The sequence below is a fragment of the Artemia franciscana genome, chromosome 11, assembly GCF_032884065.1.
Source record: "Artemia franciscana chromosome 11, ASM3288406v1, whole genome shotgun sequence".
Classification (NCBI taxonomy): Eukaryota; Metazoa; Arthropoda; class Branchiopoda; order Anostraca; family Artemiidae; genus Artemia; species Artemia franciscana.
The window spans coordinates 3,634,162-3,654,574 of NC_088873.1; the positions used below are offsets into that span (position 1 = coordinate 3,634,162).

Genomic DNA, 20,413 nt, shown 5'->3' on the forward strand with positions numbered 1-20,413 from the left:
GAGAAATAAGGGGTGGGGAAGGAGGTCTAGTTGCCCCCCAATTTTTCGGTTACTCAAAAAGGCAACTAGATCTTTTAATTTTTAACGAACGTTTTTATTAGTAAAAAAAAACGTAACTTAAGAATTAACTTACGTAACAAACGTACATAACTTACGTTACGTTTTATCCCAATTCTTTAAGAATGACCCCTGAATCAGAAAGGCCGTAGAATAAATAGTTGAAATTATCTAAAAAAAATTTAGCATAAAAAGCGAAGTATTTATCTCCTCCTAAATACCTCGCTCTTTATGCTAAAGTATTTTTAGAACCCTTCATATGCGTAATAATCTCTGTTCGTTTTAAGTTTTAATGCTTCTCCTTACTTTCAATTGAAAAAACTTTTTCATGTTTATATTTTCATTGTTTTTATGGCACTTGGTATTAACCAAGTGACATATAGCAGTCGCCAATTCTGTCTGTCTGTCGGTCTGTCGGTCCCGGTTTTGCTACTTTAGGCACTTCCAGGTAAGCTAGGACGATGAAATTTGGCAAGCGTATCAGGGACCGGACCAGATTAAATTAGAAATAGTCGTTTTCCCGATTTGACCATCTGGGGGGGGAGAAGGGGCCGGTTAATTCGGAAAAATAGAAAAAATGAAGTATTTTTAACTTATGAGCGGGTGATTGGATCTTAATGAAATTTGATGTTTGGAATGATATTGTGTCTCAGAGCTCTTATTTTAAATCCCGACTGGGTCTGATGACATTGGGGGGAGTTGGAGGGGGGAAACCTAAAATCTTGGAAAACACTTAGAGTAGAGGGATCGGGATGAAACTTGATGGGAAAAATAAGCGCAAGTCCCAGATACATGATTGACATAATCGGAACTTATTTGCTCTCTTTGGGGTAGTTGGGAGGGGGGAGTAAGTCTTAAAAATTAGAAAAATGAGGTATTTTCAACTTACGAACGGGTGATCGGATCTCAATGAAATTTGATGTTTAGAAGGATATCGTGTCTTCGAGCTCTTATTTTAAATCCCGACCGGATCTGGTGATGGGGGCGAGGAGTTGGGAGGGGGAAACCTAAAACTTGGAAAACACTTAGAGTGGAGGGATCGGGATGAAACATGGTGGGAAAAATAAACACAAGTCCTAGATAGATGATTGACATAAACGGAACGGATCCGCTCTCTTTTGGGTAGTTGGGGGGGGGGGGGGGGTTAATTCTGAAAAATTAGAAAAAATGAGGTATTTTTAACTTACGAATGGGTGATTGGATCTCCATTAAATTTGATTTTTAGAAGGATATCGTGGCTCAAAGCTCTTATTTTAAATCCTGACCGGATCTGGTGACATTGGGGGAAGTTTGGGGTGGGGAGACCTAAAATGATGGGAAACCCTTAGATTGGAAGGATTGGGATGAAACTTGGTTGGAAAAATAAGCAAAAGTCTTGCATACGTAATTTACATAATTGGAACGAATCCGCTCAATTGCGGGGGGGGGGGGGGTAATTCTGAAAAATAAGAAAAATAACGTATTTTTAACTTACGAAGGAGTGATCGGATCTTCATGAAACTTCATATTTAGAAGGACCTCGTAACTCTGATATCTTATTTTAAATCTCAACCGGATCAAACGTAATTGGGGGGGGGGGCAGTTGGGGGGACCGGAAATCTTAGAAAATACTTAAAGCGGTGAGATCAGGATGAAACTGGATGGGAAGAATAGAAACCTGTCTAAGATACGTGACTGACATAACTGGACCGGATCTGCTCTCTTTGGTGGAATTGGGAGGGGGGAGGTAATTTTGAAAATTGAGGTATTTGTAACTTACGAAAGGGTGACCAGATCTTAATGAAATTTGATATTTAGAAGGATCTTGTGCTATAAAGTTTAACTTTAGGTTCTGACCTTCTCACAAGTGCCAAATGAGCTCTTGGCTCTTGGCTCTTCCGACCTCGTCCAAATGAGCTCTTGGCTCTTCCGACCTCGTACCATATGAGCTCTCGGCTCTTCCGACCTCGTCAAAAGTGCCATATGAGCTCTTAGCTCTTGTTTTTTTATAGTAATGCTAGAAAGTCCTGCGCCCTTTTCATTGAATTTCTCTTCCCCCATGAAATACTCCTCCAAGGAAAGATCCTCCCATATAGCCGCCTCCCCTGAACCCCACACCCAAACCAAAAAAATCCCCCTGATAACGTCGGTACACTTCCCAGTAACCATTACTGTATGTAAACATTGGTCAAAGTTTGTAACTTGCAGCCCCTCCCCCAGGGACTGTGGGGGGTAAGTCATCCCCAAAGACATAGTTATTATGGTTTTCGACTATGCGGAACAAAATGGCTATCTCAAAATTTTGATCCGTTGACTTTGGGAAAAAAATGAGCGTGGGAGGGGGCCTAGGTGCCCTCCAATTTTTTGGTCACTTAAAAAGGGCACTAGAACTTTTCATTTCCGTTAGAATGAGCCCTCTTGCAACACTCTAGGACCACTTGGTCGATACGATGACCCCTGGGGGAAAAAAAACAAAAAAGAAATAAACACGCACCTGTGATTTGTCTTCTGGCAAAAAATACGAAATTCCACATTTTTGTAGATTGGACCTTGGAATTTTTTCTATAGGGTTCTCTGATACGCTGAATGCGATGGTCTTATTTTCGTTAAGATCCTATGACTTTTAGGGGGTGTTACCCCCTATTTTCCAAAATAAGGCAAATTTTCTCAGGCTCGTAACTTTTTATGACAAAGACTAAATTTGATGAAACTTATATATTTAAAATCAGCATAAAAATCCGATTCTTTTGATATATCTTTTAGTATCGAAATTCCGTTTTTTAGAGTTTTGTTTACTATTGAGCCGGGTCGCTCCTTACTACAGTTCGTTACCACGAACTGTTTGATTAAATAAAAAAAACAATTTTTTTTTCAACTGAAAGTAAGAAATAACATTAAAACTTAAAACGAACATAAATTATTACGTATATCTTTTAAAGATCTTTTCTATCATTCATTTCAGTCATTTGAGAATTGTTCAACTTTTGACTTTAATTTTCATAAAAATAGTTTCGACCTCTTTGGCTGTTTTGTCACTATGCCTTACAAAATTAGTTTCGCAAATATCGCTAATTTAAGTTACGGGGGATAATCTTTCCATGGAGAAATTTCTCGTGGGGGAAAGGAATTTTCCATTGAGGGGGAGTTGGATTTCCCGACATTATTTAAAAAACGATCAGTAATTAAATAAAAAACAAGTTTTCTCAACTGAAAGTAAGAAACAATATTAAAACTTAAAACGAACAGAAATTATTACGGTAACGAGATGGGTTGCCTCTCCTCAATAGCTCGCTCTTACGCTAAAGTTTCTTTTTTAACTTTTAAAAGAGGTTATTAAATAGCCTGCGTGATCCAGGAGTCATTCTTAAACAACTGGAACAAAAATCAAACTGAGATTATTATAAGGTTATTATTAGTTAAAGAAAGTAAAATTGATGTGCTAGTTTCGTTTTAATTATTCATTCTCGGTGACTCTAATTCAAAACCTGTATTAATTGAAAAACGTTTAGAAATTAAGTAAAAAAAAAAAACAACAATTTTTTTAACTGAATGTAAGGAGCGACATCAAGACTTAAAACGGACAGAAATTATTTCGTATATGATAGAGGCTGTCCCCTCGTTAACGCCCCGCTCTTTACGCTAGAGTTTTTTATTGTTTTATAAATTAGAGTTGTGAGGAAAATTCAAACTTTAGCGCAAAGAGCGGGGTGTTGAGGAGGTGACAGCTCCTTTCACATGCGGAATAATTTCTGTTCGTTTTAAGTCTTGATGTCGCTCCTTACTTTTAGTTAAAAAAAAACTTTTTTTTATCTAATGACCAACAAGATCAAAAGCCTTTTGGAGGTCAATTAAAAGGAGATGGAGCCAGATCTGGCTCGTCATATAGTTTATATACAGTATCAAGGAGACTGACCAGGTAATGTACATAACTTCTATCAATTGGTTAAGAGCTAAGAAATTTGCTCTGGCTTGGTATTCGGCAAGTAGTCTGTGGTTAAGGGTTGCTCCTAATTTTCCCTTTGAGTGTGTATGTTTTGTTGTTGGGGTTTTATTCTTGTTTTTTTTTTTTTTTTCTGTCTCCCTTCATTCTCAGTCACAGAGTTTTGCAGGGCAACATATGATATGTATCATATGAGGCAATATAATATATGTTCTTTTGACCTCTTAATAACAGCCTTTGCTTTTGGTTGGAATTAAATAAAAAAAACTAGTTTTTTTAACTGAAAGTAAGGAGCGACTTTAAAACTTAAAACGAACAGAAATTACTCCGTATATGAAATGGGTTGTCCCCTCCGCAGTCCCACGCTCTTTACGCTAAAGGTTGACTCTTTGCCACAATTCTACTTTTTAAAACAATTAAGAACTTTAGCGTAAAGAGCGTGGGACTGCGGAGGGGACAACCCATTTCATATACGGAGTAATTTCTGTTCGTTTTAAGTTTTAATGTCGCTCCTTACTTTCAGTTAAAAAAACTAGTTTTTTTTTATTTAATTTCTGAACGTTTTTGAATTAATGCATGTTTGATTTTGGCTCTCCGCACATAAATTATTGAAATGAAATTAGTATACTAATTTTTTTTTGGCTAAATGGCTTTCTCTTAGTTTTGATCAGACGATTTTGAGAAATAAGGGGTGGGGAAGGAGGCCTAGCTGCCCTCCAATTTTTCGGTTACTTAAAAAGGCTACTAGAACTTTTAATATTCAACGAACGTTTTTATTAGTAAAAAATATACGTAACTTAAGAATTAACTTACGTAACAAACTTTTATATTCTTATATTTTTATTATGTGTACGAGGGGGTTTGTACCCTCGTTAATACCTCGCTCTTTACGCTAAATCGTAAGTTTTGTCCCAATTCTTTAAGAATGACCCCTGAATCAAAAAGGCCGTAGAATAAATAGTTGAAATCACTAAAAATATTTTAGCATAAAGAGCGAGGTATTATAAAGTATTTTTAGAACCCCTCATATGCGTAATAATCTCTGTTCGTTTTAAATTTCAATGCTATTCCTTACTTTCATTTGAAAAAACGTTTTCATGTTTATTTTTTCATTGTTTTTTTTTATAGTAATGCTAGAAAATCCTGCGCCCTTTTCATTGAATTTTTCTTCCCCCATGACATATTCCTCAAAGGAAAGATCCTCCCACAAAGCCCTCTCCCATCAACCCCACCCCCCAAACCAAAAAATCCCCATGAAAACGTCTGTACACTTCCCAATAACCATTACTATATGTAAACACTGGTCAAAGTTTGTAACTTGCAGCCCCTCCCTCAGGGATTGTGGGGGAGTAAGTCATTCCCAAAGACATAGTTATTATGGTTTTCGACTATGCTGAACAAAATGGATATCTTAAAATTTTAATCTGTTGACTTTTGGAAAAAAATGTGCATGGGAGGGGGCCTATTTGCCCTCCAATTTTTTTGGTCACTTAAAAAGGGCACTAGAACTTTTCATTTCCGTTAGAATGAGCCCTCTCGCGACATTCTAGGACCACTTGGTCGATAAGATGACCCCTGGGAAAAAAAAAACAAAAAAAAAAACAAACAAATAAACACGCACCCGTGATTTGTCTTCTGGCAAAAAATGCAAAATTCCACATTTTTGTAGATAGGAGCTTGAAACTTCTACAGTAGGGTTCTCTGATACGCTGAATCTGATGGTGTCATTTTCGTTAAGATCCTACGACTTTTAGGGGATGTTTCCCCCTATTTTCCTAAATAAGGCAAATTTTCTCAGGCTCGTAACTTTTGATGGCTAAGACTAAACTTGATGAAAGTTATATATTTAAAATCAGCATTAAAATGCGATTCTTTTGATGTAGCTATTGATATCAAAATTAAATTTTTTAGAGTTTTTGTTACTATTGAGCCGGATCGCTCCTTACTACAGGTCGTTACCACGAACTGTTTGAAATGTCTGTTGTTGTTTTTTTTAATACTGCATTTCCATTTTTTCATCGTCGTAGCATCAGCAAAGAAAGCTGTAGGAGTCAGTCAAGCACGCTTGCTGTACAAGGGACTGCCCCCTCCGCCCTGAAATTTCTTTCCTTTTGTGTGTTTTTTTAAATCTTACTTTTCTACAGTTTTTGTAGTCAGACTCTATTTTGAACGTTGACTAAATATTATTAATATATTGTTATTAGTATTGTATAGCTAATATTTATATGATTAAAATAAATATTATTTTTATTATGGATCTATCAAATTGCCCCTCTATACTTTCCAAATCAGATTCTAAAATCAATTCAACAGCGCGATTTTATATTTTTGTTGTTTTAAACAGTTACATTTCTAATACAGTCCATAGATTATTTTGGATATCTTAGAGTTTTCAATCAATTGCCACTTAGCTTACTCCTCGGCAAAATTGTGGTTTTGTGCCCCAAAATGGTAGAAAACATGGTATAAAATTTGTTATTGTAGAAAACATGGTAGAAAATTGAAATAAGGGTAGAAATTGGTTGTGGTTTAATATTTTTAGCTACCTATAAAGGGCACTAGAAAGTTCATTTCCATTGTAAATGATTTTATATTTGGATTCAGGATAAAATTCCTATTCTACAGGTATTTCAATTGCTTATTTATCTCCCAATTGAGTTAATCAGAAAATTAACTCGCTTATGATTTTCACAAAATTTAATTTTCACAAAATTTTCACAGCAGGAACGCAAAGGCCCCTTTTGAAAACGTAACTACCCAAGATTTTGTCGCTGAATTGCTCGATGAAGACATTTTGATTGGATTTTTACTTGTAAGGCCCCAAAATCTGCCACTCCCAAAACTACCACTCTACGGTTTTTTTTTCCATGAATTTCTTATCAGCCTGATTGTCAATTGGGCTAGTGGAACTATTAAAGAAAATTGGTAAATATCTACAGATATGGTCTTGGGTATCTGTGCCTGATCCACAGAAGAGGCCTTTATTATCTCAGCTAAATTTGATACACTACTAATCCTACCAAAATTTCGGATGACTATCGTGCCAAGAATTTACCCTGTTCGTAATCTGTCGAGTAAAACAGCGTTCATCTTTTAAGTGTTAAATTTATAATGTCCAATGAGAGGCAGTTTGAGGCAGGTAAGATGGGTTGTAACAGGTAGATGAAAAGCTGCTATAAACTTGAATAAGATGATTATATCCTAGCAAATGAATAAGTTAAATGTATGCTTCTTTTTCGATTGGTTCTCAGTTACGCCCTGGATATGACTGAAGTAACTCGATTATATATTAATTTCGGCTTTATTTTAGCTACTTCCTGGATGAGACAGGATTTGTTCTATCATACATTTGTTTTTTTTAATTGTGTTTTTCCATCTTTATTTTAATGTTCCTTTTTCGTTTTCGGTTGTATCTTATTTCTTTGTTTTATTCTTTTTAAGACCGTATTTTTTTTAGTTTCTGACACTTTTATTTCCTTTCATTCTTCTTCATTTGGGTCCAAGACCTCTTAACACGTACGATATAATATACGTATTTGAATACCAGAGTTACATAGGTCATGGTCGACAGTACCATTCTTCTTGCTTGTTCTTATTCAGGTGAAATATCGACGATAGGTTGTTCTTTGTGGAGTCCTCTTATTTCTTTAGTTTTTTTGTAATTTTTCTTTGGTATTTTGTTGGCTGGTCCGTTCATCTTTAGATCTTTTATTTGCAAATAATCATTTATAATTTGGTTCTAGGTTGACATTGATGACATGACTGATACTATAGATTGGAATTTGGTCCAAGCAGAAGTCGACACGATAACATCACAGCTAACTTTATCTGATTCAAGTCCATCAAAAGGTGAAGTCTATTACCTTTAACTTGTCTCTGTGTGTACACGTGTGCCTATAACCAAAAAACTATTTAATTAGGCATACTTGCACCCAGTGTGGGGGGAGGAGTCATGAAGATCGGTCTAAAAGACCTCCTCCCCTCCACCTGGAAGCATGGAAAAACAATGGCGCAAAATGAGCTGTTGTGGGACCTTGGTTCCTCAAGCCCCTCTTGAGTGGCACTTTTGAGCAAAATTTTTATTTATGGGAAATCCGAGAGAGAGATTAAAGAGTGGGAGTGGGAGCTATTTACGCTAGGTATATTTAAACAACTTATGTTGAGAAAATTTCTCGATTTCTGGTCTTGGCAATCCACTAACTGTAGAAATCTATTGCTTAGGCCAGAAGGAAATGAAACCTTTCACAAAAAAGGAAAATAATAAAAGCTGATTTTGATTGATTTAGTATTGATTTAGAATTGATCTAGTAGTAAGTCGATTAATTTGGATATCTCCTAAAGGGATAGTGTACCAGATGCTATTCGAATTTTAACTTTATGGTTTATCGAATTTTAGATTTCCCTAGTAAATACTCGGAACACATTATTTATCCTTTATTCTTCTGAAACGGAACTGGACGTTCTATTAAAGTCCAATGGATCTAAAATGCTTATATTTACTTATTAATATCAGCTTTTTTTCTCAGAAATTAATATTTATTATATCATAAAAGAAGAAGAAAAAATGAAAGGCAGAACAGAAAAGTTCTATTTTTCAGAGCTAAATGATGTTTAAGCGAAGCGGTCTCTACACTTAAATTTTTAGATGTTTTATAGTCAAGTTCTGCTGAAATTCAAATGGATTCAGAAGAAGAACTGGGAGCAAGACTCTTCTGCAAACATTAATTGTGTGAAGACTCGTCTGGTAATTAGATGAACCCAGCAGGAAAAGAAAATTAGATTATTAATTAGCAATATTAAAATTAGAATTTAATATTTTTAATCAAAATTAACATTAAAATTAGTTAGCAATTAAACACCATCAGCTTTCTTGTGGGTTTTGCTCAGGTTTGATCAATGGGAGGAGTTTCAGTGGGTGGAGGTACTGACCAATGGAGATGAAGAATAAGAAAATTTTATGAAAAATGTAACATATTGGAGGGATGTTTACTTGACTTGACTTCATTAACCAAAAAAACACTGTATATAATTTTTACAATGGAGTGTAGACTATCGAATGAAATAATAGGCAAGAAACCGATTCAAGATGGACCTGTAAGTAATTATGATGGCGTTCTCATCACCTTTTTATCTGCTATTGATGAAGCAAGTCTGCTCTCCGTCTGTATAGTTTGAAGGTCTAAAGAGAGGCTCTTGTCCCCCTAAAAGACCCCTCCTCTGCAGCAAAATTCACTTATAAAGACAAGGCGTAGATATTTCGACTCGTACTCGTTCAGAATGTGTGGTAAGTGGTAGAGGCGAGTCAAAATTTAAAACCCAACACTGAAACCACTTTAACTGACAACGAAAATTCTCTGCTAATTTTCCTCATCTGATATTAACCAAAAATAAATTTTTTACCATAAATTTGTTTATTAACCATAAATTTGTACAAAGGAGACGGAGAGCCAACTCGTTACGTCTCCTTTGATAATAAAGAAAATGAAAAAAAAATTATATTTTGATAGATCTCACAAAGCACAGAGAAAAAGAAGGAAAGAAGTAAGTAAGAAAGTGAGGAAAAAAAAGACAGAAAAGATAATTGTTTAGTTCATTCAGGTTTTTTGCAATGTGTTAATATTTGTGATTTGGTAAAATTTATTATATTTAGTTTACCTATTGTTGCTAAAAAGAGGGATATATTAACAGGATAAGTTTGTTTTGGTGTTACTTGGTTGTTTTACATTTGCTGTTGTTTTTTTTTCTTTCATAGGCATGTATTTTGGGGGTGATACCTGACATGGGGATGCCATGGATATTCTGTGGTAGCCACAACACTTGGCTGGGAAGAGAATTTAAAGTGGCGAAACCCTATAGGCCAGTGTATTCTCCTGATGAGCCCTTGTGTTGGGTTGTTGCCTCTGAATTATTTGTCTTTATTATTTTTTCTATTGTTTGGTAAATGACGACTTATACTTATTGACGACATGACTGCCTGTCCATGGATTATTCTTTATGGTTGATTGTGTATGGCTATGCTGTTTGACCTATGTGATTGTATGGATGAGTAGGGTTAAGGCCTCATTCAAGTGCTGGTCTATATTAATCACTAATTTAGGAAAACAGTCTTCCTTTTCTCCTTCTGTCTCTCTTTTTTTTTTTTTGTGTGTGTGTGTGTGTGTGTGTTTGTGCTGTTGCATTGGTGAATTCTCTTTTCATGATTTCTCTTATATATGTATATATATATATATATATATATGTATATATATATATATATATATATATATATATATATATATATATATATATATATATATATATATATATATATATATATATATATATATATATATATATATATATATATATATATATATATATATATATATATATATATATATATATATATATATATATATATATATATATATATATATATATATATATATATATATATATATATATATATATATATATATATATATATATATATATATATATATATATATATATATATATATATATAGTGACGGTGATTCACTTGCTATATCAAATAGCTTATATTTGATGGCAATCTTGGAAAGTTAGGATCTTAAGCTTAGTATTGATCTCTCATTTTTAACAAACGGGAAAAGAAATATTCATAGCTCTTGATAAATGGCTATGCTTATTTTCAACCAAAAGTTTTATGCTGTGGAAAAAATGGTCTCTATGTTGGATGATTAAAATCATATACCCAAACCAAGTTGAAAAATTTGCTGCAAATCAAGAAAATCCAGAAATAAAAGGATATTTTAGTTTCAGATAATTTTTCTGTCTTCCTAGAGTGTGTTAAAAATGGTCTAAGGTTCTTATTGATTTATTTTGAACATTTTGGAGTCAAAACACTCAACCGATCGGGCAATATTGAAAGGAACATTCCACTAATGAAAGATATGAAGTCCTCATGATCTGCTACGGAAGCAGAAACTTTAATCGATGCAAACAACCGAGATTCCTGGAAACTGTTACCACGAGTTTACTAATATGTGCTGTAAACGACAAAGTTGAATCTATATAAATATCTAAATACACCCATTCTTTTTATGGAGGAAATTTCTGTATTTAATAGGTTAAAATTACACACACCTCACTGATTTTGAACTTTTCAAAAAAAAAAAAAAAAAAAATTCCGACCTCTCTAGATTAGGTATTAGTCGATTATCAAGAAATCAAGAATTTAAAATCAGAGCAACAGTTCTGAGAGACAATCGTAGGCCTCCTCATTGCCCACCTTCAAACTAATTGCTTGTGACATCTGCAAAGAATATTGGTAATTCTTCTTCCGAAGGCATGCAATTTGGAAGGTCGTTTATATAAATTGATCAACCCCAATACAGACCCCCTGAGGTACCCATATATTTTATAGTGGAAAAATATGAGATGATTTCTCACCAACTTTGACTATAAAACTTCTTTCAGCATGAATACGATTTCACTAAGCCAAGAGCTATTCCACGGATTTTGCAACTTATCTTGAATAATTGCACGGTCTATTTTATCATAAGCTTTTTTATGTCACAGATATAGTTGCCATCAGATAATTATCATCCATAGCCTCTGATAAGAAATGATGTAAAGTGGCTACTGCTTGCTCTGTTGACTTACCTCTCAAAAAACAAACTGAGTGGGAGAAAAAAAAATATTCTTTGCCAGAAATGAAGTAAACCTAATCTTTACTATCTTTTCAAAAACTTTATTACTAATAAATAGGCCTGTAATTACTTGGATTACCTTTGTCACCTTTTTTCAATTAAGGTAAAACTTTAGCTACTTTAAGACAAACTGGAAAAAAACGTATTTTTTATTGAAGAACTAAAAATATATAAAAGCGGTTGATAAACTAAATCTTTGATCAGACAACTCGACATACCATCACATTTTGTCAAAAGTCCATTTTTAAACTAGTAACAGCTTTTTGGTACTCCAACAACTGGATAGGGTATATAAAAATAGTCTTATCTACTTAAATATTTTCTATGATTATGTGTTCCATCAGAAATTTGATCTACCAGATAATTTCCAACTAAATTGGTCAGCAAATGAATTCTCCAACCCTCTCTCATCCGTTATTTTAACTCTTTCATTAATTGTAATGTTAGGTGGAATTTTATTTGTTTAGCATTATTAATTTTTTTGTTTATTATTTTCAATGTTTTCCGAGGTGAATCGCATTGACGAAATTCATTTTGGTAATATTTTGCTTCTGTCTCTCTGAGGACAAGATTTAGTTGATTTTTATATTTTTGAAAATTTGCAATATTAATTTCATTTGGATACTGCATCTTCATCCTATATAGCTTTTTTTCTTTTATACTCTTTGAAAGACTTCCGAGATAAATCATTACTTTTTCTTAATATCATGGGATATACTTGGTCAAATATTTTGTTAAACTTGCTATAAAATAAAATAATTGATTGATTCGGGTCTTCTGTTTTATCCAATTCTATTATTTATTTAGGAATGCCTATTAGGTCGAGTATGGTTTTTACACGTTCCCTACAGATAAATCATTTTAGAGAAAAGGTGAGAAAAGCTTGTGGCTTTCCATCACCCAATATATATATATATATATATATATATATATATATATATATATATATATATATATATATATATATATATATATATATATATATATATATATATATATATATATATATATATATATATATATATATATATATATATATATATATATATATATATATATACATATATATATATATATATATACAGACAGATTCGAGCCCATCTAGATAATGCTTTGGTTATACCTCATTTTCTAGCTATGTCTCCATTTTGGAATATCTTTTCCGAAAATGACAAAAGACAGCTGCGCTCAGATTATTATAAATATGCAAAATTTTTGCCCAATTTAAGATCGGTGACAAGGAATAGACAGACATACAGATAGATAGGGTAGATAGAGTAGACAGACTAGACATATAGACAGATAGAGAGATCGGTGTCGCGTCAGTTTCGGTGTTCCAGATCCTATTGCTGCTCTCATTAGGCGTTAGACGGAATTTTTAAAGTCAAGTGAGTCCAGTAGCCTTGCCATCGTGATTCGTCCATCGTGAAGAGTGTCTTTGTGTATTTTTATAGTACCTAAGTTTTTGTCTCTTTTTGTGTATTTATTTACTCCATTTGTGGTTTTGTACGGTTTTTTCTAATGGGCAATAAATTTATTTATCTATCTATCTATAAAAAGTAGAAATAAAAAGTCATCATTAATTCAATAGGAGGCCTGAAAGTACGAAAAATAAATCGAAGCAAAAGGGGATCTTGTTTTATACTCTTACATGAATAACATTTTCAATTCGTCGGATCAGATTAATGATATGATGGGTTTTATTGAACGGAACACGTCGCTTTTGGAGGCAAGAAAGAAGTCTTAAAAATTTTGATATGTAAAAGCATTTTCTTCGAAGAATAAAAGCAAATCTTGGGATTCCTTTCTGGACTCCCAAGATTTGTATAACTGTCGCCTGAGAGGACTCTTATTGGAAAAAAAATTGTTATATTTGTCGAATCAGATGAATCCTATGATGGGTTTCTTTGAGCAGAGCCACTGGCTTTTGAAGGCAAAAGAAGTCTTAAAATTTTTTGAAATGTAAAAACATTGATACGCGCTTTCGGGGCACAAGAAGGGGGGGGGAGTCTGATTCTGGCCTTTATATACTCTCAAGATTTGTGGAACTGTCGCAGACGTATTACAGGTTGCATTTACTTAATCTCATCTACCCATGGAGGTAGATATGACTTGTGCAAAAGACAATTCTGAATCTTCAACTTTAATGCTACAAAACCTAATTTTATGAAATATTCTACCAATCGTTCATCTTTAATGGGGGATTGCCGGCACCCTCTGGTATTTTTTACTTATATTGGGGCTGTAATTAATTTATGATTATATCTAATTACAGTTGTTGAATGCAAAAATTAGAAACAAATATAAACCGATGACATAGGCAAGAGGCAGAGTCCATTTTGTTACAAGAAATAAGTAAATGCACTAAAAAATTGCATCGAAAAGACAGCCCTTTAGAGGGATCGCTGTCATTATTTGTTGTGTTCCGAGTCATTCCTAGCTGTGACAACGAGCCTTCACTTCCCATAACCCACTAAGTTTTGTATATCTTATTCATTATTATTATTATTTCAGAAATTTGGAAACAGCAAAATTTTGACAGTCGACTTTTGTATTAGAAAAACGAATTCGATTAGGTCTTTTCGCTGGTTTAAGTCTTGTAATTATTATTGGTACCGTAATAAAAGCCGAGTCTTTCTGAAATCAGAAATCTTACTAGGATTGAGACACCGGGATTGAACCAGGATTAGAATTTGATTCGAAAAAATTAAGGGCATCGTCCTATGACTAACAATGAAATAGGGTGCTCCTTTTAGCCAAGTTTAAGAAAGAGAAAGTATTTTCGTAACGTTTTAGTAGTTTTGGTCCTAAAAAAGGTTAACTAAAAGTTGAACGGATCAACCCCCTCCCCCATTAGCAGCTCTCAGTCTCACATTTTTTTAATTATTATATTGCTTCATTTTGCAGTAACACCTAATAACTAAAAATAAGATGAGTAAAAATGTGCATGGCTATTTTAGCTCCTTTTGAATGGACAGTGGCCCCTTTATGTGTATTTTTTTTTTATATGAGGGGCATTTACTCTAATAAAAATATTATCAGGATATGTAATTCAATTAATATGGATGGTAGCCAAATTTCATATATTCGGCCCTTTGACTAAGATATTAAATTGCATGGTCACCGTAGCTATTACATGGACCATTTGATTCCTTAAACAGCGATTTTTTTGCGAACCTTCTAATTATTTAACTTCAATAATATCCGAAATTGCGATACAGAATTAAAGAAAAGACCCGATTTAGAATTAATGTTTTGGGGAAGAGGGGCAGGAATAAAAATTTAGCTCTCCCATTCGTATTTTTCACTCAGCTGACCCTGTGATTAACGTGATTGTTGACTTTCTAAGGAGGAGGAGAGAGCACGTACCCCTGAATCTGCCCCTGTCCAAAATGCAACTCTCCTTTAAAGGTTAGTTAGAGTACCTCTTTCGCTTTTTCACCCTTGAAGAATTTTTGAAAGTAGTTTCATTTTTTTGCTTTCAGGATTTTCTCTTAGTCCTTTTAAAGCTGTACAACTCTACGACTCCAGTCCTGAATCAGTTAGAAGTTCTCCAGCCAAGAAAACTCCAAAGAAAGTTGCCAGTTGTACCCCGAAAGTGACAGACTTATCACAGCTAAAGAAAGCATTGGATAGGGTGAAATCTTATGCTGTAACACCAAGTGCCACAAGCGCAAATACGGCAACGCCATCTAACCGTCCGCAACAAATAAAACGAAATGGACCTTTACATTTAAGAGGAAAACGATTAACACAAAATACAGGAGAAGGAGTGTCAAAAAGGTATTATAAACCCTTCTGTTTTCATATGACAGACGCCGGTTAGATGCGTGAATAGGGGAGGGGAGGAGAAGGGGAAGCTTTCAAACTCATTCTCCGTCCCAGAAGTCTTGAAAAACTTGTAAACTTACATTAAAATGTCAAAATTACAACTAAAAATGTTTTAAAAAAAACTTTTAAAACAGCCCTAGCATCCTTACTTCAGCGAAGTTCAACCAGGACTGATAAATAAAATGATGTGAGATGATAAATTCATTCAAACAATATAGAAAAAAGCCAAGTTCAAAGCTAACCTTGTTTTTTTGGCAGCTTGCCTCAAAGGCCTTTTTGTAAGTAGTTCATAACTATTACAAATTGGTTTAGTCAAATATTTTGTTAGATCATTTTTAATTAAATTTGAGTATAAAGAATTTAGTGAAATCCCCCCCAAGTCCCTATTTAAAGAAATATTATTATTTATTTTGTGACTAATTTCGATTGATTCCCGAACCACGAGTTTCATCCCCAAATCATTACTAATGAGAAAATATTATTAAATATTCGCCAAGTTAAAGCAGAATCAAAGGAGTTATTAGAACTATTAGAAATTAATGCTTTTTCTATGTCTTCTTTATGCTGTTGTAGCCGTTTTTCTAGATTCTGATGGGTTTCGCCAACATAGTGATTTCCATAATCACAAGGTATTTGATAGACCCCTCTTTGGCGAGTAACTGGGCCTTATCTTTACCGGAATTTAAGAAATTAATGATTTTAAAATTATTAGTAAACTACATACAGATTATTTTTTGTGCAAATATTTTTAAATTTTGTTGTGATTTTTGGGATGTACAGAAGATAGATAATATTTGAGGACATGTCAGGAGCGTCGCATTTTGATATATCTTTGATTTTACAGGAATTTCTTTTTAGTCTACAGTTAAATATATTATTGACAAAAAGAATGGGGTATCCATTACAAAAAAAAATGTGTCTGATAAAATTCGTTTATGCACTTGTAGCCTATAGGAATCGGAGAAAATGTTCAGGGCCCGATCAATGAGAGAAGTTACAACTGCTTTTTTAACTTGTAGGGGGGGGGGTTTGAATTAAAATGAAGATATCTGTTATTTTGCGTTGGTTTTCTATAGATAATAAAATCCAGTTTATCAGTATTACGAATAATTAACACATCTAAAATCGGTAGTTTATTTTCTATTTCAATTTCCAGGGTAAACTGCAAATTTCTATCATAGGTATTAAGATGATCTAAGAAACCCCGAAGTTCAATTTCACTATAACTCCAAAGTGGAATTTTGTTATCCATGTAGCGACCCCAATAGACGTGTTTTAAAAAATAAGAATTAAATGCCCAATTTTCTAGGTTTTTGACATAAATATTTGTCAAATAATAATAGCCCGGATAAACAGGTTTAAACAGCCCGGACATTTTTAGTTTTTAATTTTCACATTTTACCAAGCAGTGTTTGTTTGATATGGAAAGGCTTTCCATATATGGAAAGGTTTGATATCGTTGCTATTTGTGGCCTTCGTTGCGGCCTTCGTGTGGTCTTCGTTGCTATTTACGTAAACAAAGTATATCCCTTAAACAAAGTATTATGTGTCGTATTGAATCCTTTGCGTTTCAGAAAGAAACAGGACTGAGAAATTAAAGAAAATATTGTGTATCAGAGCGAAAGCTTCCTGCGTTTCAAAAAGGTATATTAATTGACAACAAAGAAGAGAACAATAAAGAAATCAAATCCTGTCAATCGATGAATTAGAGGATTGAAATTTAAGCAGAATCGAGAGAGCAAGCTGTTTTTTAATCCTGTGTGCGAATATGCTTCCTTCTAATGTTGATTTGAAGACCCGTATCCATCCTAAAAAAAATGATGACTTAGAGTGTAGTTTACTCCATCCCCTTTCCTCACCTTAGAAAAATACTCTGATTCTATATATGCTAACGTTAGATAATTTCGCTCCGGACCCGTGTATATTAGTTAATTTGCGTTTAGCCCTTATTATTTAATAGATATATAAGATAATATCTTGTTTCATCAAACTACTAAAATTAGTTAGTGTATTTTCTTTCGTCCGTGTGATTGGGCTCTCGTGATAGTTTCGGAACATGATTTTATCATTTAAAAAATTATCAGTTGTGGAACCAGGAGTAGATCTGTTAAAAAAGGAGGTAGAAACTGAAGGCAGTATTCATTCTTGAATGAATTTTCAAATTTTACCTCTGATATACGATTTCCATCTTGAATGTACCATCATTTGGAATCCATTTAACGGCTGCGATTATAATCCATAAATTTGTGCTGATATACAGTTAAACTGTAATACAATTAAGCTGGTATCTCAATGTAAAAATTGCAGGTTTTTGGTGTGTTAGAACATAATGTGCAAATCTTATGTGTCGTTTTAGCACACCCACACAAAATTCTGAACATCCAAAATATTATCCCAAGAAACTTTTGGCTTAACTTATGTATAGTCATCTATATATGTATAGTCGTATAGTCGTCTATATTATGCGTAGTCGTATATGTATAGTCATCTTAAAGCTAAAATAAATAGGGGTTCGGATCTTTTCAATATAGTTAATGGTGTCAGACAGGGTGGTTTAACCTCCCCTGCGTTTTTTAATATATCAGTGTCGACTGCTCAAAACACTGTCGAGTGCACGTGTTTTTATGGTGGAATCGTGTTACTTTATTTACCTACGCTGATGATATTTTGAATTTAATTCGCACTTTTAGGGAAGTAAGATAACTATTTCAAAATTCCAGCATCAACATCAGGAAATTGGTCTGAATTTTAATGTCGATAAAACTATAGCAGTCGCTTTCAATCTTAAGGGTAATTCTGACAAACGACTTGAACTTTTTGAAACATCTATTCCGCTTTCTGATAGCCTTATATTATCTTGGTATGCCCATTGAAAGGAGTATTAAAGATACCACTAAGCTTTTAATTCAAAACCTCGCTAAAAAGATTCGAATCGCACATTCTTCGCTTGCATCTAATATCACGAATCTTAGTCGATTTCACCTTTCCAAACTTTGCGACAGTCTAACTGTACCCCATCTTCCTGCTATGTCCCCCATTTGGAATTTTTTTTGCTTTAAACAAAAACATATTAACCAAATCTATTCGCCAAATATCTGCTGCATCTGCCTCCTTGGACCAGTAATTCTTCTCTGGTGCAAGAAATTTAAATTGATTCGGCCTGCAAATATTATTGATAAAAGAGTGGAAGATTTCAAATCCTCCGCTAGAAACCTTAACCACCAGTGGTCTTCGCTCTTCGTATAGTATGTAATTATGTCTGTTTGTTGATTGTAATCTCTCTTTTTGTTGATTGTTTATCTTCTCTTTTTATTTTTTTTGTCTTACTCTGTCACTAGAGCTTCAAACCCTCCTTTTTTTGTTGACGGGTCAGATATAAATTGATTGACTGATTGATTGGTAATAATATAATTTGGGCAATATATTTGACAATTTTTTTTTTTTTTGGGGGGGGGTTGGAAGTAAAGCTTTTGGACAGCACCATTGCGCCTAACGTAAAACAACCTAACCCCCACCCCCTAATGTGCAAATATATAGCCAAAATTATACAAGTTCAGTGCATTCTATCCCCCGTCACTGGTCTTTGTTGCTATCAAGGCGGCTTTCTGAGATCTGACCCAAGCGTTATTCTTGAGTGTGTTTCGTTTAATTAACAAGTACCACTTCAAACTCTTACTTATATTATACTAAAACTTAACCTAACCTAATACTTAAACCTATACTTAAACCTAACCTAAGCTTAGTTCTTGAATTTGTTTTGTTTAATTAAAAAGCACCGTATAATATACTACACACTAGAATAAAGGAAGTTTCTTGTTTGTGTCTTGTAGAATGCCTGTTAGTGAAATCCTAATGACTCTATTTTTTGGTTTGAGGATTTTATGAAAGATTTAAAAAAACATAATATACTTTATTTTTCATGTAAAACCTGGAAGTAAAAATCTTATCAAGGGGCTCCTATATGACATTTTGAAGGCAAAAATCCTTCGTCAAAGCTGAAAATCAATATGTTTAAACGTGTTTGTGAACTAAGTTCTATTTCATGGATTAGCTGTAGCATTTCAGCAGTTGCTACAGTGCTTTGGAATATCGAATTTTTTTTCGAAGAAACTTTGAACTAAATTAACTTGGCTTTTTTTTTGTTGTTTTCAGCTATTTTAGTAAATAATTTCTTAGACCCAAAAAATATAATTTAATTTCACAAAATGAAAGAATCGTAAAGAAGAATGGGATGAGGATAATAAAAACCAGTGACAAACAATAACAACCAGTGACAAGAAATAACACCAATGACAAAAAATAACAACCAGTGACAAAAAAAAATAATAACCAGGACAAAAAAAAAAATAATAACCAGTGACAAAAATAACAACCAGTGACAAAATAATAACAGCCAACGACAAAAAATAACAACCAGTGACAAAAAACAACAACAACCAGTGACAAAAAAATAACAACCAGTGACAAAAAATAACAACCAGTGACAAAAATAACAACAACTGACAAAAAAAACAACTAATGACAAAAAAAACGAGTGACAAAACAATAACAACCAGTGACAAAAAAATAATAACCAGTGACAAAAAAATTACTAAACAGTGACAAAAATAACAACAACTGACAAAAAAACAACTAATGACAAAAAAACGAGTGACAAAACAATAACACGAATGACAGAACAATAACAACCAGCGACAAAAAAAGAAAATAACCAGCGACAAAAAAATTGATAACCAGCGACAAAAATAACAACCAGTGACAAATTAATAAACAACCAGTGACAAAAAAAACCAACAACAACCAGTAACAAAAAGAATAACAACCAGTGATAAAAAATAACAACCAGTGACAAAAAGAATAACAACCAGTGACAAAAAAATAACAACTAGTGACAAAAAATAACAACAACTGACAAAAAAAAACAAAAAAACAA

At 33.5% G+C, this 20,413-nt stretch overlaps 2 protein-coding genes across 2 annotated transcripts in view; one reads left to right on the forward strand and one right to left on the reverse strand.

Moving 5' to 3' along the window:
- Positions 1 to 20,413, reverse strand: part of LOC136032699 (girdin-like) — a 149,073-nt gene that overhangs the window by 38,812 nt on the left and 89,848 nt on the right. The window lies entirely within an intron of this gene.
- The window catches only part of LOC136033359 (vitellogenin-like), a 71,572-nt gene that overhangs the window by 24,440 nt on the left and 26,719 nt on the right, over positions 1 to 20,413 (forward strand). The window contains exons 3-4 of the mRNA XM_065714151.1: positions 7,720 to 7,825; positions 15,135 to 15,432. Coding sequence (XP_065570223.1) covers positions 7,720 to 7,825; positions 15,135 to 15,432 — 404 coding nt within the window. The remainder of the gene's footprint in view (positions 1 to 7,719; positions 7,826 to 15,134; positions 15,433 to 20,413) is intronic.